Source organism: Urocitellus parryii, chromosome 6, assembly GCF_045843805.1.
Source record: "Urocitellus parryii isolate mUroPar1 chromosome 6, mUroPar1.hap1, whole genome shotgun sequence".
Taxonomy (NCBI): domain Eukaryota; kingdom Metazoa; phylum Chordata; class Mammalia; order Rodentia; family Sciuridae; genus Urocitellus; species Urocitellus parryii.
In genome coordinates, this window is record NC_135536.1 from 159,377,167 (window position 1) to 159,402,897 (window position 25,731).

A 25,731-nucleotide genomic window follows, 5' to 3' on the forward strand; every position below is an offset into this window, starting at 1 on the left:
TTATTTTATTTTTATGTGGTGCTGAGGATCGAACCCACCACCCTGCATGTGCTAGGTAAGCGCTCTACCACTGAGCCACAACCCCAGCCCCTGTCCTGGATCTTAAATGTCCACTAAAGTCTATTTTAAAGGCTTGGTCTCCAGCCAATGGTACTGTTGGGAGCTGGTGAAACTTGTAGGGAAGGTTATAATTGATGGAAGTTAGATCACTGGGGATGTACCTTTGAGGGGATATTGGGAGCCTGGCACCTTTCTCTACTATTGCTTCTGAGATACCACAAGGTGAGCAGCTTTACTACCACACTCTTGAGGCCATGATATTCTGCCTCTGTACAGGTCCAAAAGCAGTGGATCCGGTTGACCATGGACAGAAACTGTAAGGCAAACTAACCTTTGTTCTTTTGAGCTGATTTTCTCTGATGTTCTGTCATAGCTTTGGAAAGCTATCACACGGCTCTATCATTTTACACTCCCATTAGCCATGTAGGAGAGTTCCAGTTGCTCCATATCCTTTAACAGTTGGTGCTGTGATTCTAAATTTTATATCTGCAGTCCCTGCTTTCCAATAGTTTCAGTGCAAATCAAGTTAAATCTGGTAAGGCTCAATGGGTGACAACCATGTACAAGGTCCCAAACTGCATTCTTGGGAACAATAGAATAAAATGCATGTTCTAAATACATTAACAGATGTTTGATCCAAGTAAACAATATCTACTCTTAAGATAAGGGGATTCTTTTTCCTTCTCTGAGATTGTGACCAAAAAGGCATAGATATTACAAAGTGTACCAAGCTAAAAAGAGTTGTGGAGGGAGTGGAAAAGACATTTATTTGTACAGTGGTCCCTCAGTATCCAGGATGGATTGGTTGTAGATACCCGCAAGGATATCCAAATCTGGATATTCTAAGTCCCTCAAATAAAATGGTATAGTATCTATATGTACATTTGTCTTGTATATTTTAAATCATCTCTAGATTTTTTTGATAGCTAATGCAGTAGAAACTATGTGAATAGCTATTACACTGCCCTGTTTAGGGAATAATGACAAAAGGAGTCTCCATGTTAAGTTCAGATAATATTATTATTATTATTTTAGAATAACATAAAATTAATTTATTAGTCTTTTAAAAGAATTCCCTTATTAAGTCATTTTTTAAGATTTTTTTTAAGAATATTTTTGATCTATGGTTCATTGACTCTGCAGATGAATCAACTGTACTAGACAATTGGGATTAAAAATTATATCTGATACTGGCAAAGTGGAAGCAAGCACTGAGCTCAGAAAACCAGTGTTAAAACAGTGACTCAGCATATGAAAGCAGGTAAAACAGCAACTTTTTAAGCTAGGAATTGGAGGTCTCAGGTTAGTCATCTCTATCAGGAACCAACATCTTCTCTGGTGGCCTATGAATCTTAAAAAAAAAAAAAAAGCCTTTGAGCTATGTGTCTGCATATATAGAAGCAAAATCATGCTTACTGTAGACAATACATGAAGTCATGAAGAAAAGGTAATGGAAAAAATCCTACCACTATGACAACTATGTTCAGAAAGTCACTAGGGGGTAATACAATATAAAATAATTTTGAATGGGGAGTATTTAAACTTCTGTTCATCACCCAAGTGACCTTTATGTAAGTCTCTTTTATTTCCTGGATTTCAACATCCTTAAACTCATTTAAGACTTTGTTTTGACAACTTATTCATTTGGGTTAGTGCATGGGTTCATGTTTATGATAAAGAAAAATATCATTTTCACATTAAGGAAAACAGATATATCCTGGTACTTTATCTGGATATTGATCACACAGGAACATTATAAGATCTAGATTTATCCCTTATAAGTTGTTAGTTGGCAGCAAAAGGGTGAAAGGTCAAGAAACACTGAGAAGTTTGCGTGTAAATTGCTCAGATTTAGTCTCACTTTCATTAGTTTTTAATGGAGACTTCTCAGCTGTATTATTTCTGTAGTTTAACAGGATATTTAAAATACATGAACTAGACAAAAAATGCTAATAGAACATGTTTGTGTATTTTTAGTAGTCCTATGTTACTCATGCATCATACCAATGCCTTTATATTTAATTTTGTTTGAAATTCAAGACAGTTCTGGGAAGGACAGATAATTCTTAAATTTTATGTATTCTACCATGATACTGGAGCGTAAGTCTGGTGCAGTGTGGGAGAGCATAGCCGGCTGTATCAACAAGATTTGTGTCTCAATGACCCATAATTCAAATAGTTAAATATTTTAAGCTAGGAGTTGGAGAAGTTACAGAGTGAGACTGCTTTATTTTAATTCTCCTCAACAGCCCTCTCAAGATGTGGAAAAGGGTAATAGATCATTCATCATTCTAGATATACCTTAGTGTCTGTTGAGACTTAGAATGTTTGTCTGCAAAAACACTTCAACTTGGTTTTGTCTAGACTTCTTGTTTCCCTGGAGAGTTCCCTTAGGCCTATTCAACCGGACAAGCCTCTGAGTGCACGCCTGTGTCCCCAGGTAGCCAGGACCTACAGCAGGCTTGCTTCTGCCCACACAAACTCCTAGGTCTTTATACATTCTGCAGGGCAAAGACACTGGGCTGGGGTGGTAGCTCAGTGGCAGAGCGCTTGCCTGGCCTGTGTGAAGCACAGGGTTCGATTCTCTGCACTGAGCATAAAGAAAGATCCATTGACAAGTAAAACAACAAAAAAGATACCAAACAACTTGGCAGACAGCTCTAGAAAGGCAATGCTTTGGAATCAGCTTAGGAATAATTTGATTACTCCAAGGAGGCCAGGGGATAAGATGGAAGAAAATTTTTTTCTCATTTTGTCAAAGAATAAGATTTTTTTTCATGATTTTAAGTATGCTGTGAATTATCTTCTCCCCTAAAGATGGCAAGTTTCTAGAGAATTATAATAAGTTTTTATTCACCTTACACAGTGGAATTTAAATATTTTTAAAGTTTAGTCCAAGTCAAGTGATGGGACTTGGCAAAACTGAGGGAAATCCATGTGTCATTGGCAAACAATTCCTTTTGCCTGGTTAACAAATTGAAAAATCCCACCACAGGGGCATCTTACCTATTGGTAATCTTCTTGCTGACTCTCTGTTGGGTCATTTACATTGTCAACCTGACTGTTCATTTCAACTGTAACCAGGAAGGAAAACAAAAAAGTCAAATATTTATGAAGCCCAAATCTCTTAAACACGGTTATGGTTTGGATCTAGTGGTAGGGCCCAGTTAGAAGAAGCAAGTCGTTGGGGGCATGTTTTGTCCCCGGACACTTGCTCGGCTTCCTGGTTACCATTTTACCTTATCTCAGGCACAAAGTAATGGAACCAGCAAACCTCAGACTGAAACCATTTGCCAAAATAAACCTGTAAGTTTATTTTCTCAAGTATTTTGTCATGGCAACAGAAAGCTAGTACAACATTACTGATTTTTTTTTGTCTTATACCTTTGTTTTTTCAGTTTGTTTCTATTCATTCGAGTGTTTGAATCCATCCTTGTATATTTTCATGGGCAGGGAAGGGCATTCACCTATAGTTCTTCACTAAACTGTAGAAGCTGAGCTATCATTTCATACTAGATTTTGGTTTGACAATTTGGGTATATATTACCATCCTTATAGAAATAAATTCAAAGGCCTTAATAGATACCTAAGAAAATAAAGAGAAAACAAAGCAAAACAGATCACTAAGATGCAGAAAATTAAGCAGCTCCCTTCAAAATGGCACTGTCAATAGACCTGTTTGGTTTGCCACATTTTCAATTTCAGAATTCAAAACAGACCCTGCAAGCTTGCCAATGGATGCAGCAGCAAACACTATGGAAAAAAAAAATCTAACCAGATCACACAGCTCTGGAAAAGTATGCTTTCATTTAACTGTGTATTCTATGTAAGCATTTGCATAAAAATAGAGTGTGTAATTACTGCCTTTCTCCTGTAGCTAAAAGCAGTCACTCAGACTTTCCAAGGGTCAGCAGGTTTAATGAGACTGATATTGTTACAGCATCCAAGCACATTCTGTAAGCTGAGACTGGACAGTGGCCAGATAATCTAGCAGTAGAACTCTACTTAAAACCTCAATAGCAACCCATCTGGGCAACCAAACCACAATCTCTGGTAATTGGCTCAGAATACACTGGACTTGGTCAGTGATCATCAGCTTCCATATTTTCTGTACCTGCTTTCAACTTGGAACCAACCAGGGAAAGACCTCTGAATTAAAAACCTAAGATGCCCCACTTTAGGTAACGGTTTCCAGTTTCCTGTACCAACTGCCTCCAAACACAAGTGACAATGACTGACACTCTCGCTATAGTAACCTCTGAATAAGTAACTTCCATTTGTTTCTCATTGAGGTGGTGATTTATTTGTACAAAATCGAACAACCTAAATCTTTTTCTCAGACATGAAAGCTTGAATAAAATAATGTCAGATGCCGGTTTCACACTCCAAAGATGCTTGAAAGGGCATCTATGGTCTCTCATTCAACTCTCCCAAGTTATCACCTGCAAACTGTCCTGGGTTTCTAACAATGTGTAAGCTTATTTCCACGTGTAAACTGATCAGGTGTGGCAACTTTGTCTGTGTAAAGAAAATCATTCCTGCACTGTTCAGCCTGGTAGACAAGGTCACTGGAAGTCTACCCACCACAGTGTGGCAAAGTACAGGATAAAAATAAAAGGGAGCATTTGTTTGCTATTCTCTCTCCCAGTGGACACTTTTAATGTTACTGTGCATGTTAGGTATTTTGGTGACAACAATGAAAAGCTAACAAGAATGAGTTTGAGGAGAAAATGTTTATTTTAGGCTCATGCATGGTTGGCCAACTCCATTGCTCTGGGCCCAAGGTAAGGCATGGCAGAGGACAGCTGCTCCACTCAAGGCAGGCAGGAAGCAGAGCATGCACAAGGAGCCAGGATCAAAATATAGTCTCCAAGGCACACTCCCAGTGACCTACTTCCTCCTGCCACACTCTACTGCCTATAATGGCCACCCACTCAGACCATCCAAGTTATTAATCCATCAAATGGCTTAATCTGTTTAATTATAATGAGGTTATAATCATTTCACTTTGGAACATGGCTACATTGGAGATCATGTCCCTAACATGGGAATGTTTTGGGGGATACGTTAAACCATAACACTATACAAAAGCATTTCATGCTCAAATAAGTAAAAGATATCAGTTTGTATAGAAGAGGTTATAATTAAGGTAGGACTATGTGGGAGACACCTGCAATAAGAAATTTTATTTAAAACTACTTTGGGAAAAATTCAGCCAGTGGTGGCTGAATGACAAAGTAATTTACTTTTCTTTAGCTTAAAAACAAAACACAACACCTCAAAGCAAGATGGTAACTGAGTAAAATCCTTCAGGATGGATATTCATTCAAACACTAAACTGCCTTCACAGGAACTAAGGAAATCAGATGAGAGATGAGACCACAGTGGCTGCTTTTACTTAAACACAATGAAAAAGGCAAGAAGAGTTGCCTGTGGCACCCTCCCCCAAACCTAAGCATTTTCTCATATCCTGAGTACATAACCTGTCAAGGCCAGCACAATGCTAGTAAAGGACTCCCTATTAGACTCCCCAGGTCCTTGAAGGTGGGAGACTCGGGTGCAACCCAGATTTAGCACCTGCATTGGTAACCAAGAGACTCTCCCTACCATCCATCCCCCAATCTTGGTCAACACTGCTATGACCAAGCCAATGCTTACAGAGCTCTGACACTTCCACGGCACCAGGTAGAGACCTACACTTCAGAAGGATGAGCTCATTTTGAACTGCATTACTGCCAGGTGTGATGTGGACCCTACCCTAATGCACCTGAGACTCTGCATGTCCTTGAAACAGAATCAAGCACAGCTCAGCTTAGCATCAGCCAGGTAGCCAAAGCACTGAATTCACCATTGCTAAGTAGCCTTGCACAGCACAGTGAGATGCAAAATGGCATTTTCTGGGTTGGTGCCAGTTAGTAAGCATAAGATGCTGCCCTGGGACTTAGTGCTGGACTATGGTGATGAAATCTACAAGTGTGCCAGTATACCCAGCCTCTGAAATAGCTCTAGTGCCAAGGGAAGACATATAGCTCCAGTCTATCAGACTTCTATTTACACAATCTTGGGTCACTATGTGATAGGCAGCACATAGTGTGGGCCTTGGACCTCCCCCAGTGTTGTGCTGGTCTTGGCAGACTATATCCTCAGGGTGTGACACAGCTTGGTGGCCACAGGTGTGATAGAGTGGCTGGGGGCTGGTCCATCCATGTTGATACTTCCCAGAGTTGGGCTGAATCATGTAGTGCCCCACCACAGGTTGGCAACTATGAAGAAGGCATCTGAGACTACTTTGGCTGGTAAAGCCTTGTGAGGATACATCACTCTTTCTAGATATTCTAGTTTGTTTCTTTAAAGTATACCAACAGTGTATTTGTGACAAACCTGGGCTTGGATTACTCTCTAGTCCTGAAACAGTGACGACACATGAATAGAAAACTCCTATCAAATCTGAAACTGGGTGAGCTGGCAACTATAGGCTCAGAAAAATATCTGATAGAAACAAACCATCCTGATTAGAACTGAGATGAGCATAAACTGAGATTGGGAAGAACATAATAAATACCCAATCCTTTAATGCCTAGACGATGTCTCATGCCAACAAGAATCAAGAACTTTTCAGGAAACTGTGACCTCACTTAATACTCAAAATAAGGTGTCAGAAACTAACCAGGTAGTAAACAGTATGGGAAATCTCTTAGAAGTTAAAAGAGCTGTTTTAAGGAAACTCGATGGACTTGAAGAGAACATCTCACTACTCAACAGTTTAAAGAGATGTAAGCACTTTTTAAAAAATTCATGAACTATAAAAATTAAAAATAGGATAAAGAAAATAGAAGAAAGTTTAAAGACAAGCTATTTGAAAATACAGTGGGAGGAGAAAAATGGGTTATTGAAAGAGCAAATACTGGGGGTTCAAGAAAGACTTGAGAATGCCAAAAGAGTAGAAAGTTTATTCAAAATTCAATATTACATTTTCCTTATATCCGTCATTGTATTACGTAATAATATGTGGGTGCTCTTAACACCCTTTCCAGTGATGGACAGATCATCTAGACTGAAAATCAACAGTTAAATCACACCCTAGGACAAACGGCCCTAACAGACATCTACAGAACGTTCTGTCCAAGGGCTGCCAAATATTCGTTTTTTTCTCAACAGCACATGGAACATTCTCCAAGACAGATATGATAGGCCACAAAACAAGTTCTCATCATATTGAGTGACTGAAAATTAAAAAAAAATACATGGAAATCAAATAACTTTCAACCAGTGGATCAAGAAAATCAGGAAGGAAATTTTTAAATTTCTTAAATGAAAATGGAGACACAAAATACCCAAACCTGTGGAACTCAGCAAAAGCAGTACTAAGAGGAAACATTAGATCAGTCAATGCTGTCAAAAAAAGTAGAAATTTCTCAAATAACCATTTGTTCTTATTTTCTCAACCCTCAAGATAAGCGAAAAAACCCTCAATATTAGTAGAAAGAAAAAATGATCAGAGTAGAAATAAATGGAGACCAAAATCAAGAGCTGATTCTTTGAAAAGCAACAAAATAGACAAATTATCAGCTAGACTAAGAAAAGAAAAAGACTCATAAACTCAAGACTTTATAGGTAGACATTATATGTAATACCAGAAAAATAAAAAAAGAGCATTAGAAATGATGAAATATATGCCAAATTTGATCATGGAAAAATGTGACAGAACCAATAATAAGTAAAGATTGAATCACTAATTAAAAAACAAAAACAAAAAAACCAGGGCTCCTATCCAGAAAAGCCCAGGACCAGATGGCTTCACTACTCAATTCTACAAAACATTTAAAGAAGAACTAATACCATTTCTCTTTAAGTTATTCCAAAAAAGAGGAAGTAATTCTTTTAAACACAATCTACGAGGCTAGCATTACCCTAATGCCAAAACAGATGAAGATACAACAACAACAATAAAAGAAGAAAAAAAACCCCACAGGTTAATATCCTTGAAAAACATAGATGTTAAATCCTCAACAAAATCTAGCAAACTGAAAGCAGTAGCACATTAAAGAGATTTTTCACCCCCATCAAGTCCAATATGTGCATATCAAAAAATGTAATACACCATGTCAAAAGAATGAAAGACAAAAACTATAATTTCAATAGATGCAGGAAAGACATTGGATAAAATTCAAAATTCTTTTGTGCTAAAAATGCTGAACAAATTATATAGGCAAGGAACATACCTCAACAAAATAATGACCATTTCGATTAAGCCAATGGCCAACATTATATTGAATGGGAAAATGCTGAGAGCTTTCTATGTAAAATCTGGAACAAGACAAGAATATTCACTTCCATCACTTTCAGTCAAGCAAGAGGAAGAAATGAAGGGTATCCAAATTGGAAAAGCCATGAAATTGTCACTGTTTACAGATGACATGATTAAATAAAACATAAAACTCCAAACACACACCCAAAAGCTATTAGAAGTAACTAAGCAACATTTCAGGATATAAAAATCAACATGTAAAAATTAGTAGTATTGCTGTTCACCAGCAGCAAATAATCTGAGATAGAAAGCAATCCCATTTATAATATCTATAGAAATAAAATACCTAGGAACAAATTTAACCAAATAGGTGAAAGATATATACAATGAAAAAAAAATCTAAAAATATTGATGAAAGTAATTGAAGAGGACACCAAAAAGTAGAAAGACATTCTGTATTCATGGATTAGAAGAAACAATATTGTTAAAATGCCCATACTACCCCAAGTGGTTTTAAGATTCAATTTAATCACTTGTCAAAATATCAACCATGTTCCTCACAGAATGAGAAACAATTATATGGAGACACTAAAGTCCCCAAATAACTAAATCTATCCTGAGCAAAAGGATCAAAGTAGAAGGTACTATACTACCCGATATAAAAACACACCACAACACAGTTGTAAATCAAAATATCGTGGTTTGGGCATAAAAACAGACTCGCAGAACAATGAAATAGACTAGAGAGCCCAGAAGTAAGGTATCCACATACCCACAGCCAACTGATTTTTGATAAATGTGCTCAGAAATGCATTGCACAGAAGGATAGCCTTTTTAATAAATGCTGCTGGGGAAATTGGATATCCACATGCAGAAGAAGAAAATCATACCTGTTACCAGCTACACAAATCATTTGAAAATGTAACAGTGTAGAGACAGCCTGCAGATAGGCAAAAATATTTACAAAGTATAGATCTGACAAAGGATTGCTATCTACAATATAGAAGGAACTCCAAAAACTCAACAGCAAAACAACTGATGAGAAATGGGCACTAGGTATAAATGGACATTTCTCAAAAGAAGACACACATGGCCAACAGATATACGAAAAATGTTCAATATCGTTAATAATCAGGAAAATGCAAATAAAAACCACAATGAGATATCACCTCACCCTAGTAAGAATAGATGTTATCTAAAGGATAAAAAATTCTGGGGAGGATGTGGAGAAGAGGAAACCTCTGCACAATATTGGTGGGAATATAAATTAGTATAGCCATTATGAAAACCAGTACAGAAGTTCCTAAAATATTTTAAGATAGAACTACCATATGATCCAGCAATCCCACTACTGGGTATATATTCAAAGGAAATGAAATTTGTATGTTAAAGAGACATCTTTGGGCTGGGGCTATAGCTTAGTGACAGAGTGTTGGCCTAGCTGGTATGAGGCACTGGATTCAATCCTCAGCACCACATAAAAATAAACAAAGGCATTCTGTCCATCTATAATGACCAAAAAAAATTTTTAAAAAGGAGACATCTGTACTTTCATGTTCATTACAACACTATTTACAACAGCTAAGAAATAGAAGTGTCCATCATCTGATGAAAATGCGATATGTGTACACAACAGGATACTACTCAGCCATAAAAAAGAATGAAACCCTGTCATTTGTGACACCGTGTATAAAATGGAGACCATTACATCAAAGTGAAATAAGCCAGGAACAGAAAGACAAGTTCCACATGATCTCACTCATGTGGAATCTAAACAAGTTATCTCAGAGGAATTGAGAGTGGAATGGTGGGCCGTAGGGGTGTATCTGGGCTCAGAATCTTTAGATGTGATTGTGGTTTGGATGTGACGTGTCCCCCCCAGTGACACATGCATTGGTCCCCAACGTAGCAATGTTTAGAGGTGAACATTTTGGAAAGCGATTGAATCATGAAGGTTATTCTCATCAGTGGAGTAATCCATCCATAGCTGAATGGACTACTGGGAGGTGGCGGAAACTACAGGGAGATGGGGCACTGTTGGAGGAAGTAGGCTATTGGGGGCATGCCCCTTAGGGACTATATTTTGTACAGATCTCTTCCTTTCACTTTGTTTTCCAGCTGCCATGAGCTGAACAGCATTCCTTCATGATGCGTTTCTGCCAGGATGCTCTTCCTTACCTTGGGCCCAAAGCAATAGAACCAGCCAGCCAAGGACTAAAACCTCTGAAACCATGACCAAAATAAATCTTTCCTCCTCGAGGTTGCTCATCTCAGGTGTTTGTCGCAGTGACAAAATACGGATCAACACAGATGCCTTCAAAACTACGTGCGAATAAAGGATGGTTTTTGTAAATTTTTAAGGTGCCCTTAAAGAGTCACTGTGTTTTTGGCAAAGGAATCTGTTGTGATATAGTGAGTTTAACAGGGATGGTCCAAGAGCTCATCTGGATCAGCTCAAGGGCTCATCTGGATGCCAAGTGAGGCCTGGGTAACTACAAAGCAAGCACCTTCGACAGAAGTGAGTGATGTTTCCATGAAGGACCGGGTCCAGCTGTGGCATTACCCACTGGTGGCCTCAGTATTGCAAGGTATGTTTAAACCAAGTCATGTGCTGTTGTAAAACAGTTAGTGGTAAAAAGAAAAAAGGGGGCTGCCATTATTTCTTATTATTCTCTAGTAATATATGGCTTTTGAAATTTACTTTGTTCTCATTGAATATGTTGATTCATAGAACAGAGAGCTCCCTTAATCCCAGATCACACAGAAAACATACCACATGTATAATCTGAGCTCAGAAAGCTCAGAAACTTACCATCAGGACCTGTAGTGTTTTCTGAGTCACTGGAGCCTTGACTTTTCACAGACTCTGTAGGTGTGTCCGCGCCTTGAACTGAAAGAGGGGAATAAGATAGTCCCTGATTAATAGAGAACTATAACAGCCTGACTGCCAATTGTTCTGTCACCCTCCATTGCCCTCTTAAATTTAAAAATACTCCTGGGATTCAACTTCTTTTTCAGAGAAGGTTAAAGGAGGAAATAGTCGGTTGAGTTGCTAGAATACTTTAAAGCCATCTTCCAAGTTCTTTTTAATTTGTGAGAGAATCGTAAACATACAGACACACAATTTATTAAATCAGAAATCGGATAGCATCAAAGAAAAAAAAAGTGGTTTAATCAGCACAATGTTCAATTTAAATTTAGGATACTCTCTATGTGTGCATCATTTAACCTTTGATTAGAAAGAAAAACAAAACAAAACAAAACAAAAAAACCCAAAAGCCTCTTTTGCCTTAGGCATGCCTGAAAACTGAAGACTTCTTTCTCCTGACACTGAAGGATTTTCACTGTTGTTGTTATTGTTCCAACAAATAAATGACTTATTGCCTCCCTAGGAGACCTTAGCTGTTGCCATTGTGGATTGTGGAGTATCCAATCAGAAGTTCTGATCATTCTCTATCAACTTCAAAAGTATGTCATCCATTTACTGTGCCAAAGATATAGCCGTTCTTAGAAGTGACAGGGTGTGTTTTAATATTATGAAGATTTTTCCATATATTCAAAAGGACAATTGTCTCTTACTTTTTAGTTAACAATATCTATCATGTTTTCCTAACTTAAAGAATAAGTATATTGGAAAATACAGATAGAAGTAAAACCCTAGAAAAATAGTTACTTTACATTATTATTATTTTCATACTTCTTTTAAACAGAAGGTTAAATTCATTTTCATTATGTAAATACAAGAGCAGAGATAATGTTAAATGTGGTGTGCCTGCTGGTGAGAATGATGCAAGGATGGGAAAGATCCAGTTTATAACCTTTTCAATCTTTTCATTATGGAAAATATGTGCTCTTGGTAATGAGTAACTAGAGCTCACAGTCAAGAGGTTTGACTCAAAAGTGACTGAGCTCCTTGCTCAGGTGGATGGATGGTAGGGAGGTCAGAAATTGAAGACAAAATAGCTGCTCAGTGGGAAAAGACAAAGAAAATAATTTTAGATTTGAGGTCTAAAGTCAAAGATGATTTAAGTGGAGATGCCCAATAGATTTTTTACATTGAGTGTAAAGGAAACTGTGAAGTAAACATATATGTATTCAGAGACATAGAATAGAGTAACATCAACAATATGAGATTATATAAATCAAGAAAATGATAATATGAGAAAGAGAATATAACTCCTAAAGCCCTTGAAGGATTACATGAAAATAGCTGTCCATGAGTTCTTTCCATTTAGTCCCTGAGGATGAGGTTGGGAAAAGGAAAACAAAACTTAAAACATCCAGCTGAACTTGTTAACACTAGAATTGGCATCAACACACCCTTTTACACATAATTACAGAATATACTGATAGATATAGATATATACTGATAGATATAGGCTGTGCTATATCTGACTCAAAACATAGAAGTAATAAGGGAAAAATGGGAATATTTTTTTTCATAAAAGTAATAAGTTTTTTTTTTTTTTTGTAGGGGTGGGGAGGTAGCAGGGATTTGAACTCAGGGGCACTCGACCATTGAGCCACATCCCCAGTCCTTTTTGTATTTTATTTAGAGACAGGGTCTCATTGATTGAATTGTTTAGCACCTTGCTTTTTTGCTGAGGCTGGCTTTGAACTTGAGATCCTCCTGTCCCAGCCTCCCAAGCCACTGGGTTTACAGGCAAGCACCACCGAGCCCTGCCATAATAAGCTTTTGGATGCAAAAATACCACAAGGAATATTTTTTAAGTTACAAATTAAATATTGATATTTGTGTTTTATCAGAGGCAAGGGGTTAATAATAGCAACAATATGAGCTTCTAAAAATAGAAACAAACTAATAGGAAAATGTGCAAGAGGCTTGATAGGCAATTCATAAAAGAAGTAATAATGTAAACATGTAAACATGTGAAAAGATGATTCCCTTTGCTAACAGTGAATGAAATGCAAATTAGAATTACAGTGAGAAAGATTTCTGCTTAAGGTTGACTGTCATGTTTCAGAATAACCCTCTTACCGTGAAAAGCTAGAAATGCTGGACAGATTATTAAAAACAATTCTTTTAAGGCACCAGAGAGCCATAAATACAGAACAAACTCAAAGAGATGCAAAGGGTAGCTGACATTCTACCTATGTCAACAAACTGAAGACAGCTTCCAAATGTTTTTGAGGTTTAGGGGAGGCAAAAATTAAAGGCCAGGGCCCACCAACAAAGAGGTACTCTGGTAAGTAAGAAAACAAAACAAAAACAAAAACTTCAAGCCTCAAGTTATGCCTATGGTTTTTCAAACAAAATGTCCTGCATCAATAAAAAAAATACCTGGCATTTTTGAACAAGAACAAATCACTGAAAACTGAGAATAAAAAGACATATAGACACATATCAGACATTCAGATTTTTAGACACAACTAAAATAAGATTAATGTGTATAAGAAACTGGATGCCAAATTGAAAAATTTTAATAGCAAAGAAGTTTATCAGAGAACTGGGCCCTATTCATGTCAGAAGAAAATTCTAGAACTGAAAAACATATCATTTAATAGGGGGATTTGATAGTAGGTAGACACAGTTGAAGAGGGGATTAGGAAACTGAAAGATAATGCAAAGCCTAAAATACAGGTAAAAAACAGACATAAGAAATAGGATTTATCCTTTGTGTAATGGTCAAATGCAGTATTTTAAGAGATAATGACAAAATTAATGGATGATGTAACATCAGATCACTGTTTCAAGGGTGTTATAACACTAAGCAAAATTAACACAAAACAAACCTCACTTGGGCAAATCATCATAAAAATTGTTGAAAACCAAGGGTGAAATTCAAATTATCTAGTGAAAAATACTCATTAACTTTAAAATAGCAACATAAGGGTTGTTGATAATTTTGTAACAAAATAATGGAATTCAGAGACAATACAATAGAATATTTTAAGTACTAAAAGAAATTAAAACTCTATAACTTCCCCCCCACCAAAAACAAACAAACAAAAACAAAAAACTCATCAAATTTGAATTTGAAATAAAGAAAAAAATATTTCAGGAAAAAAGAAAACTTATCAGTAGATTTACACCGAAGGAATAATTTCCACTACTCAAAAATAAGTTCCAGGTAGACTTAAGAACTAATTGTAAATGTAACATAGATAAAGATCTGTGCATCATTAGACAAACATTTCTTTTCAGAACAACAAAAAAAAAACACTAATCATTAAGGAAAACTCTGGCAACCTGTAAAACATTAAAATTAGCAATCTTAAATTCATCAAAATGCAACATAAGAAAGTGCAATGGCCTCTTTCACAGAATACCTAAAGAAATAAATATAACATAAAAAGAGAGTACCCAATTGAAAATGAGCAAGACACAGATAGATATACAGGCATATTTCTAAAGAGGATATTTTGGCTCTTCACTGGATTTTTTAAAATGACTTCTACCAAATCTCAGAGCATGTTAAAGCCTTCACTTTTTTTTTTAACTAGCAAAATAACTATATATTTTTTGACTCCTTACTTCTATAGGATGCCATCAGAATTAAAACATTGTTACTTTTTATAAGAAATGATTACTATGGAAGGAAAATTAATAAGCTTAATTCTACTTAAATATGACTTCCTTGACTTTCTTCTTAGGGTCCTTGTTTTTGATGGGATCAAGAGGAACCTGTGGCTAATTTATTTAGAAAATCCTTCAATCAATGGAGAAACCCCTTTGGCAGCATGGAGAACTTTCTATCAAATAGGCAGGATGTCAGTTTATTACAGGATACTCAGTGAAAAGGAAGAATGATAAACACTTTTAAAAGCGAAGAGGAAGGGAAAAGTTAGGAGAAACAAAGAAAAAAAATCCAAAAGGCAATCAGAAAACATTAAATTCTTAAAATGCTTGCCCTATGCCTGTCCTTTTAACCTCATTATTTTCCAATGGAATGTGTGAGAAGTCTAAGGTTTTGCACTGTGATGAAACATAATTAACATGAGATGCAGTGGCAAGTATGAGATCCAAAACAAAGAGAAGAGCAGAAATCAAAGTTGTAGCTCTACCTACTACTACATTCCCAAAGCAGAGTGAAGCAGTGTCTATTAGATCCACTTTCAACTCCAGGTCTGTCTGTAGGTATTTTTTATTTTATATCTTACATGTGCAATATGTGTACACGTGCCATGAATATGTGCATTGGCATGCTGTGTAAATTTGCATAGCCATATGTATATGTGCACAAGTGTGGTTGTGTATTTGAAAAAAGGGAGAATGAGAGACATTTGTTTTTCTGACATGCATGTGGAACGGGTATTACCCTAACCGGCTACTCTCCTGCTGGGCTATGCAACTGAGTGCCCCAGAGAAATGAGTCCATTTGGCATGGACAACAGAATCTGATCAAAACAAAAACTGCCTCGATAGCCTATTTATTTCAGTTTGCCTGACCCTCCCCCCATTTTGATTGCTACTGCTTGGAACACAAACAATTTCGGAGTTCCTAGCAGGAGATAAAAGATGCTAAAATTGAGCTTGGAACATTTAATACCATTTTATTACTTCTCAAACCTTTGATTATAACAACCTTTAGTAGGTCAGTGACATTGCAATAAATGAAGCAGGTCTTTCCACAAGATACCAAGATGTATACAAAATGCAGGTAGCCAGATTTTAAAATATGTAAGCACAGAAAGATATCAAAGGATCCTTTAAGATGTTCTGAGATTTGTATTGATGGTTAACTCCATACATCAAATAGAATTGCAAATAATTATTTCTCAGAATGCAGTTGTACTGGTGAAATGATGGGTGTGGTGCTTAGGGCTTGTGTTCAGATTTCACTATTACTGTAATTAGTATTAGTATTCAGGAAGGTTCACTTCCAATCTGCAACCCTCAGGGAAGTCTACTCCACTGTCCCTTGGTGTTGGGTTTGGCCATGAAATTTGCTTTGGCCAATGAAATGTAGCTAACAAACCCACTGAATGTATGTTTAATGGGCTCATTCCTAACATCGTTTCTTATAGCTATGAAATTACAAGCATGATTTATGCTTGTTTTGTAAATACATAATAAATGTGCTAATCTCTTATTACCTAAAATCATCTACTAATCAATAACTGATTTGGTCTGAAGCTTTGAGAAATTGAATTAATTAATGTACACAGCTCCATAAACAGTCCAAACCTCATTGACTTCTAATGGTACACAATGGAAGAGCTTAGGACATTTGTCACATACATTTAACTCTCAAGCTCAAATGGGCGAATGCTATTATTCCACATGCATAGATGCCAATTTACAACTTAAGAGACTTTAGTCCTTTTTAATCTACTGATTGTTAGGGAAGATGAGCTCAAATAGACCTTCTTTTACAGTACATGCCAAGTTCACTATCTAGGTCTAGAATCCAAGGGCAGCTAAGTGAAAAGAGATCAACAACCAATTTAATGAGGAAGGACAGAGTGTCAATGTGAACACAGGACTTGGAGAGGGTTTGAATTTCTGTGCTACAGTATGTTATAATGATATAAACTGATCTGATAATCAAGTCACCAACACTATTTAAAATTATCTTGAAAAAGTCATTCTTAAACTATACAGAATCTCAGAAAACATTGCTTTTCAGTATTTCTTAGCTTTCTTACATTCTGTGTGAGGAACAGATAAATATTAAAGTTATAATGTTGCACTTGTTTATTCTGGCTTTGAAAAAAGACCCCTCTCAATTTACTAAAGGTAAATTGGTCTTCCATTTAAAAAATCACATTTCAGATATAAATTTTTAATATGTCTATTTTTCTTTCAGTCTTTATATTTTTATTAGAAATGGGCTGTAAGTGCCAAAAATGTATTGTTTTTCATTAAAAGTAAACATTTAAATTCTTTAACCATAATCACTCAGAATAAATCAGATGCTTTTAACCCACTATCCCGCATTTCAAAGGTCTTTCCTGTTTTTTACCTTTTGATTGTAGGGTGTCTAGATTCTTCCTCTCCTTCTTTTCCCATCCATCCTGCATCCTTATTCTTTCCCTTCCCCTGCCTTGCTCCTCTCCCTCTCTTCCCTCTTCATTTCTTTGCCAGATTTTGATTCGTTATTATGGAGATCTTCATGTTTTATGAAGATTTAATTAACTTAAATGAATTATAATTTAATGCAATATGGATCAATTTTTAAAGGCATGCATTTATTTCTAAATACAAATAAAGATAGAAGAAAATCACGAAGCATAATCCTTCAATAAGACTAGTGATATTAAGAAACAAAACACTTATACATAACTTTAAACTTCTCAGAAAAATGCTAATGAAAAGCGACCCTGGACAACTCTCTTCATGTTACATTTTTTTCCTATAAGCCTTCCAGAAAAAAACAATGCACACAATCTAATCTTTTCCACTGGGCTCCTCTCATCTCTTCATTTACATAAAACACTGATCATGTTATATTTTCTGCAGTGTGGCCTTTTCATATTCTATATAAATGTAATGTATACACACTTCATTATTTTAAGTATTAATATTAGTACATAGATTATTATATTTTAATAATTTTAATGCATATTTACAATATATATTTAATGTATATCAGTGATCATTCCACAACAATATATATCACTATCTTATTGCATAGATATGAATATACTATACTTTTCTTTGACCAGACCAGTATTGGTAGACAGGATTGGTAGATGTTTCTATACTGTTTCTATACTGTTTATTTTACAAATGGCTGCAGTGAATATTCTTGTGCTTAAATCTTGGCAAAATTTTGTGAACATTTCCCTAAGATAAACTCTTTATGGATTTCTGGATCTAATATATGAACATCTTTAGATTTCATAGATGTTGCAAACTTGCCTTCTGAAAAAGTGAGAGCAATCTGGGACCCAATTAGCAGGGCATGAAAATGTTTTCTCCATAGTCTCCTAGCATTAAATATCCTCAAACATTCCAGGGAGAAAAATGGATAAGTTCTTCCTGTTCTGATTAGTATTACATTATGAGCGAGGTTACTTTTCTTTCCTCTTTCTTTGGTTCTCTGTTTTTGGTTTTACTAATTTTTCTTTTCAGTTGTTTATTTTGTTTCCTTATTAACTTTTAAGTATTCTTCATACATTAAGAAAATTAAACTTCTTTGTGCAATATGTTGCAAATATTTTCTCCTGGATTGTCATTTGTCTGTATTTTCTTTAGGATTTTTCTTTAAGATTAAATCAATATTAAATATTTCAGGTTTTAAAAATGGGATGCCAAGATAACTGGACAATTTATTAACTTATCAGAGTTGTGTTTTGGGGTGAGATTTCTGTATGACATTTGGAAAATGGTTGGCCCATTAGATCATCAATTCAGCAAATTTTAACCTTTTTTCTTGGGTTATGTTTTCTTTCATTTTTGTCTTTTACATGCTTATTTACTTGCTTCCTTCCTGCGTTTTCTCTGTTATGGCTTAAATGTGTGGGTTTTTTTTTTGTTGTTGTTGTTTTGGGTGATGAGCATGGCATGTACATCCTACTTCTGACCAGTATCTGTAGTCCTCTAGGAGCTGCCTACAGGAAGCATTTTCTTTTGGAAGTTTTCTTGGGGAGGATTAAAGCAGCCCAAACATCTACTTATGTGTTGAATTTCTCAAGTGTGGAACATATCTCACAGTCACCCAGGTTCACCCCACTTTGCACTATTGCCTGTCATCTTGCAGGGGAGCTCTTTGAGGGTTTGAAATTTTTTTTCCCCAATTCAATATAAGACTCAAACTTTTCAAGAGAAAGACTTAGTCTGGGAACTTTTCTATTCTCTTTTGCTTTTTTCTTTCATCTTTTCAAACTGAAAAGCGACCAACTCTGCAGACTCCAGGGGGAAGGCATTAGGGGAGAAGTTCCTTCATGGAAGGAGGGGTCTGGGGTGGCACCTCTTCCCTCTGCTTCATGCTCACACTAAGGTCTTGCTTTACGTATTTTCTCTTGTTTTCTTTTTGATGAAATTTCTGGTTGTGTGTGTGTGTGTGTGTGTATTTGAAGTTTTTGTTAAAGACAATTAGTTCTAGGCATTTGTTATTGGTTTGCCTCTCCTTTTCCATTTTCTTCCCAGTAGGAGATACTGAAATGGAGAATGAGAGCCAGGTTTTCCTGTCTCTCTGGGGAAAGGAGGAATAAAAGGTGTTCATGGCTGAATTTATGCTCTTGGGAAATTCCCCTGGGCTGCTCCTCTACTAGTTGAAGAAGTAAGTGGTGACTTATTCAGGATTATTTCTGAGCCTGCAAAGATAGGAAATGGGTTGGGACAATACGAGGTTCATTCCTTTTTCATTTCTGGAAAGTGCCTTTCCTTTGCTGGTTACCAGCCCTTTCTTTTGTTTGATAACTGTACTTTCGTTGATGTTTTCTTTTTGCCTCTCTTTCTTCGTGTTGTTATTTTTGGAGGCGAGTGAGGTTTTGAAATGTGACACCACCTTAAGCCCAGTATCAGTTGTGCATTCTCGATTCTGGTTATTGCTATGGGTGTCACATGTCCCTGGCCTTTGCCAACAGTTGGTTTCAAGAATACCCTCGCCCCCCCCCATCCCCCACCCTGCCAAACAAAACAAAAGAAAATAAAACTGGAGATTAAACCAGGGGTATTCTATCACTGAGTTACTCCCCTAGCCCTTCTTAAGACAGGTCTTGCTAAATTGCTAAGACTAGCCTTGAACTTGTGATCCTGCCTCAACCTCCCATGTCAAGAGTATTTTTTGAATGGATTTAATAGATTGAATGTTTGTTCCCTGTCCCCACATTCATATGTTGAAGCCCCAACCTCCAATGTTATGGTACTTAAGGCCGTTATGAAAATGAAGTTAAATGGGACCATATGGATGGGACCGTAACAGGGCATGTTCATTCTCTCTCTCTCTTTCTCTCTCTCTCTCTCTCTCTCTCTCTCTCTCTCTCTCTCTCTCTCTCTCTCTCTCTCTCTCTTTCTCTCAGGACCAAGTGAGAAAGCAAACTGCCTATGAAACAGGGAGTAGGCCCTAGCAGATAGCAAATCAACTAGCACTTTGATCTTGGATTTCCAACCTCCAGAACTGAGAAACCAATTCTTGTTGTTTAGCTAGTCAATTAAGTATTAATCATGGTAACCCAAGCAAACTGATACACTTCATTTACACTTAGTCCGTGGTCTTTGAGACAAAAGTACAATGAAATTTTAAACCATTTGTTGTTCGGCCATTTTGCCTCCAAAAGTCTCAGTTCTAAAGCTGCTACTTGACCACTGTACCTCTGTCATTTGGACAAACACTGTAGACTTCTGTGACTCCCTTTGCCCTATCAGATTGAAAGGTTAAAAGAGATTGGAATGTAAAGGATCAGATTTAAGATCAAGTTCTGTTTTCCTGGAACCTGAAACTCCTGTAGAAGTTAAAAACAATTCCCGGAAATGCTCACTAGATGTATGTTGAAATCTCCTCTGACTATCTGGCTGCTCTAAGAAAACACCCCCTCCCAGAAACCGTGCAGTTCAGCACGTACACCCCTCAGGGCTCAGACCAATCAGTTCAAATGTACACCTTTCTTTGTACTGACCAATCACCCCTACCTGACCTGTCCCCGCCAGTGAATGTGCTAATCATGTTTTAGAGTTGTTATTTGATTTGTGCGATGATTTGCTATGCTGTATGCAAAGTCCCTGCCCTTTCCAAGAAATGTGTATAAGCTCTGCTTAAGTTGTACTCGGGGCTCTCTGCTCTATTCAAGTGAGCTCTGAGCCCCAGCATGCTGGACCCCCAATAAACCCTTTGCTGTTGCATGAGACAGTCTCTTGGTGGTCTTTTCCTCCGACGTTCGCCCGACCTTTACAAGATAATGAATGATTAAGCTGACATACTTGTGGAAAATCTGTGTGTTTCTACAAAAGACCCTTCCCAGGGCAGCACACCTCTTCATGTATCAATTGGGAATATTCTACCCTAATCAAAACCCAAAGCTCCCCTTAGAAGATGAAAGGCAGGATGGTAGTGAGGGGTGGGCACGAGACCCCAATATGAATAAATTCTTTAATCAGACGACATGCTTTCCTCTGGTCCCTTTTTAGAATGGCTGGGAAATGCTGGAGTTTTTGTCAGAATGGCAGTCGATTCTTCTCTACAGGGAAACCCAATATTGAAGGAGAAAAGAATAAAAAGTCCACCAGATATTTCAGAGCCTATTGGTGTGTGGCGACACAAAATGCGTGAGGCACACCGCTGCCCTCCTGGAGTTCACCAGCTAGCCCAGAGAGGAAGTCATCAACCAACTGACTGGGGGCTGGAGGGGTGTTCTGTGAGCTGCAGAGGCAGAAAGCACTGTGAGCCCTCTTTTCTGTGGGAGGTAAAAAAAAAACCTTAGGCCATGGGGGATAAAGTTCAAACTAGAAGACATTTTCAACCGTTTCACACCCATGCCAACCATTTAGATAAGTAGAAAGACCTCCTGCTTATAAAGTATCTGGAGAACTCAGTTCTTAACATCTTCAACCAGATCCCCTTGGGCCTGGCCCTTTGTACCCCTCCTTGTCCTCCATACTATGTTGTCCTCCCTCCCTGGAAGTTTAAAGGTAGTGTTGGCCTCTCTGTGAGTGGTCACGACCCCTGAAGCCCTCCCAGGTATTGTCACGTTTGGCTTCCCAGAGCTGGATTCTGATCACCTCCCACACATGGGTTTTTTTCTTTCCCTTTTCCAGGCCCCAATTAAGCATCCGATTCTCACTCAGCCTCATTATGCATCCCCCATCCCCAGGGCTTGGCAGGAATGAGGACTGTAAGGAGGCCTTCTCTGCTGGGGGCTGCCAGAGCTCTTCTCAGATCAGGGTCTTTACAGCAGGAATAATACAAATTGGTGTCTTTAAAACTCCCCCCTCCCCCCACACCATCACACACCCTTTGTGGCTTTTGTTTCTTTACTGCAACCAGCAAAATCTATGCACAGCAGGGTCCTGGGGAACAGAGATTTTTTTTTTCTTTTTTTAACAAGAGTAGTCTCTTGATTCTTTTACCCTAATAGGGCTTTACTACATAAGGAGTCGCACAGGGGACAACTTTGGTCTTTTCAATGGTTCTTTACATGAACTCTTTCATAAGAGAAGAATTTACTGATAGAAATAACCAAAACTAAATCCTCAGAAACTATATACACACTTATGGCTCTGTAAAGAAGGCACCTCTGCTGCTTGGGTTGAGACCCTGAATGATTACAGCTAAAGCTCTTCAATCAGAGATAATTTAATTCTCTTCCTTTTTAATTATGCTCTTGTTTCCATTTGATTTTTGCCCTTTTTATGGTATTATATCTTTCCGAAACAGCGTAATTTGTTACAAACATTTAATAAAACCTAGCACATTACCGAATCCACGATCAAGGCACTACAAATCTATACCCAGAAAGAAAACTGCATCTGTGGAATAACATGCAGGTTCAGAGAAGCACGAGAGGAAGGCTATCTGGGGGCCCTGAACTGGAAGTAAGTGTGTTCAGTTCTGCTAAAGCTAATTCCATCTTTGGTCACAGCCCCTCAACACCAATTCTTTCAGCTTCAAAGAAAAATGATAGAATTTTTCCTACTAGGAGACATTTTCAAACACACCTGGTATTAAACTGAAGCCCGCTGTTCACACAGCTTCTCATCACAAAGTCCCATCACAGATACTGGGATCTTAATCTTTCAATTTCTTTGAATTTAACCATTTGTATGACTTCTGACAGTTTTAGCACCACCAGAGCAAACACTTAAATGTATACACACACACACACACACACCTCTGAAACACTATCTAGGCCACATTCACTAAGCACATAACAAATTTTTCTTAGAAGGCTTTCTCTAAAGAGAATTCAGTTACCTGTGAGGAATTATGTTTGCCAAGGCCTTCCTCTCTGTTTTAGATTATAATCTTATGAACCAGTGTTCATGTTGTCTTTCTTTGTCTGAATAAGAATGCTTCCCTTGAGAAATATTTTTCTTCCCTTGACTGTTTTTCAGTTCAACCAAGCACCTGGACAAGTGTGAACCCTGGACCCTAGAGAAGTATCCCAGCTGCCCCAGACCACCCAGTGATGAGGCTGAGACCAAAAGTTCTCCCAGCTCCACTATCAGCCCACACTAGTGACAGTGGGGAGATGGATGGCCCTGCAGAAGCAGATGAAATGGGGTTAAAATCTGGGAGATAGCACCCCTCCCCCAATTCTTTCATAGACCTACCTGGTCAATTCTAATCCTTTTGACAGCAGTGGATTCAAATGCCTTTCATGTCTCCAAGATGTAGTAGGGGAAATAGAGTCAAGTTTAAACTGATTCACAATGAGGAGGGTAAGGTCCTGTTATATCAGGAATGTCTCTATGGACTGCAGTAGTAGATATGGTCCACAGTGGTACACTGACATTCTCCCCTCCACAGGGCTGCATCACACAGACCACATCTCTCTGTCAGGTTAGGATTAAATCTGGGTGGTTTGCTTCTGCTTTTTAAAATAAGTTTCACTCTGTACACCCTGGAAATCTAGGTTAATGTCACTGTAGAACTCGTACCACTGTGCCAGGAAACAGATACTACAAATGAGGCTTTATGGCTTCCTTGGAAAAACCGAGGGTCTGAAGACCCAGGAATAAAGGTGGTTGTCAATACAGAGCAGAAGGATCTGTGATGTTCTCCACCTGTCCAGGACCCAGGACCAGCCCCTCTCAGAACTGACCGTCCTGGGCTGCTCACTGCCCTCCCAGAACCCTGTAGTGTTGAGCATCTTAACTGGTCTGTTCCTTTGAGCTTGATCAACTTCTAAGCTGGATTTTGATTTTGTCTTGATTGCATGTCTTCAGGTACCCTGGTCTCTCCCACAGTCATGAATCTTTACTTGCTCTAGGATTTTGACAATGAAGGGATGCTTAGCCCTCTGTTTGGGATTTTGCCTCTCAGACTGTCATGGATACTTCTAGTAGTTGTCAAGCTGATTTCATTCTCTGTGTGAAAACAGCATCTTGGATGAGAGAATGGGCTCTGGCAGTACTAAATAATGGGCCCCGCACCTGCTTTATCTCTTGACATTTAATCTCTTGTTCTAGGAGACAATTCAGGAAACTCTCCCATAATAGAAAAAAAAATAGCATCCAGAATTTTCCTTTCAGCCACAGAAATCTTAATCCTTTTTTTTTTCATGTATTTTTACCAAACTAGAGATCCTGTCACATAACCTCTTCAGTAAGATAACAATTCACCTTTGAGGAGGAGGCAATCCAATTTTGATTTATTGATCACAGGACACAATGCTTTTCTAAAAGAATAAAGTGAAAAAGCATAGACCAATCCATATGTGATTGTCAAATAAAAGCCTGAAAACCAGGCTTTTTAAAAGGGGGGAAAAACTCAACAGGCTTCATTTCTTTCTTTTTATAGAATTAGAGAGAGATTTTTCCTTGTTAAAAAAAAAAGTTTGAAAATTCAAAATGCCGCAAGAGACAGGAACATCTCCTTTGCCCTGATCTTCCTTTGGGCATATGGGAAGTATTATACAAAATTTTCCCTTCAATTTCAGCTTTCAGGTTTTGTTGCATATAATCTGCTTACTACTTAGCTCTTTTCAATAGAGCATTGTTTTGGTGTCATTGTAAACCTTGGAGAAAGAAAGATGACAGTTTTCATATAGCAGGATGTATCCTTCATTATTGTTTTTTTCTCTTTAAAAGTTCTTCTTAGTTATATACAATACCAGGATACACCCTGACATAATCAGAAAAGCATGGAAAGCAACCAGCTCCTGATTCTGTCTCCCAGCACTCCCCTCACCCCAGCTTCGCTCTCTCCACTCCACTGATTCCTCTTCAATCCATTTACAGTTTACTTTTTTTTTTTTTTTTTTAATTAGCGTCCTGTGAACCCAGCATGCCACATCTGTGCATGCACATAGGAAAGTTTGGTTAGATTTGGTCACTGTTCTCTCCTTTTCCCATCCCTCCGCCCTCTTCCTGAATTCCTTTTGTTGTAGACTTCATTTTTAAGAGACAAATATGCGGTGGCTTGTGTGCATGTGTATACAAGCACATGCCTTGGAAGAAAGGAAAGGAATACTTTCTTTTTAGAAATGTAACGTAAATTTAAATTCTGTAAAAGAAAGGTTTTATCAATTTTGTGGCTACATTGTTACTACTGTATTTTATGGACTTGAAGACACTTTTCCTCCACTTCTTCACATAGTATGGGGTGGGGGCTGGAGTCCAGATGAATTGAACCATCAATTGCTTCACAACTGCTGGATTGAAGCCAAGTTTACACACAGGATTTGCATTTACTTTTTAGTGACTGGACAGCATTACCAATTCCAGATCACTTAAATTACATTTCCTGAGATTTCTAGGGACCACACTAGTAGTATGAATTCAAGACACAAATCTTCATGATTAGCTCTAGCTGTGGTCTTAATTCTTAAGGAAGACGTGTGATAAAACTGCTGTT

The 25,731-nt window shown here is 37.6% G+C and overlaps 1 protein-coding gene across 1 annotated transcript in view; it reads right to left on the reverse strand.

The window, feature by feature from the left end:
- Positions 1-3,066: 3,066 nt before the first annotated feature.
- Positions 3,067-25,731, reverse strand: part of Macrod2 (mono-ADP ribosylhydrolase 2) — a 1,937,146-nt gene continuing 1,914,481 nt past the window's right edge. The window contains exons 17-18 of the mRNA XM_077800161.1: positions 11,121-11,198; positions 3,067-3,134 (exon numbers count right to left, since the gene is read on the reverse strand). Coding sequence (XP_077656287.1) covers positions 3,067-3,134; positions 11,121-11,198 — 146 coding nt within the window. The remainder of the gene's footprint in view (positions 3,135-11,120; positions 11,199-25,731) is intronic.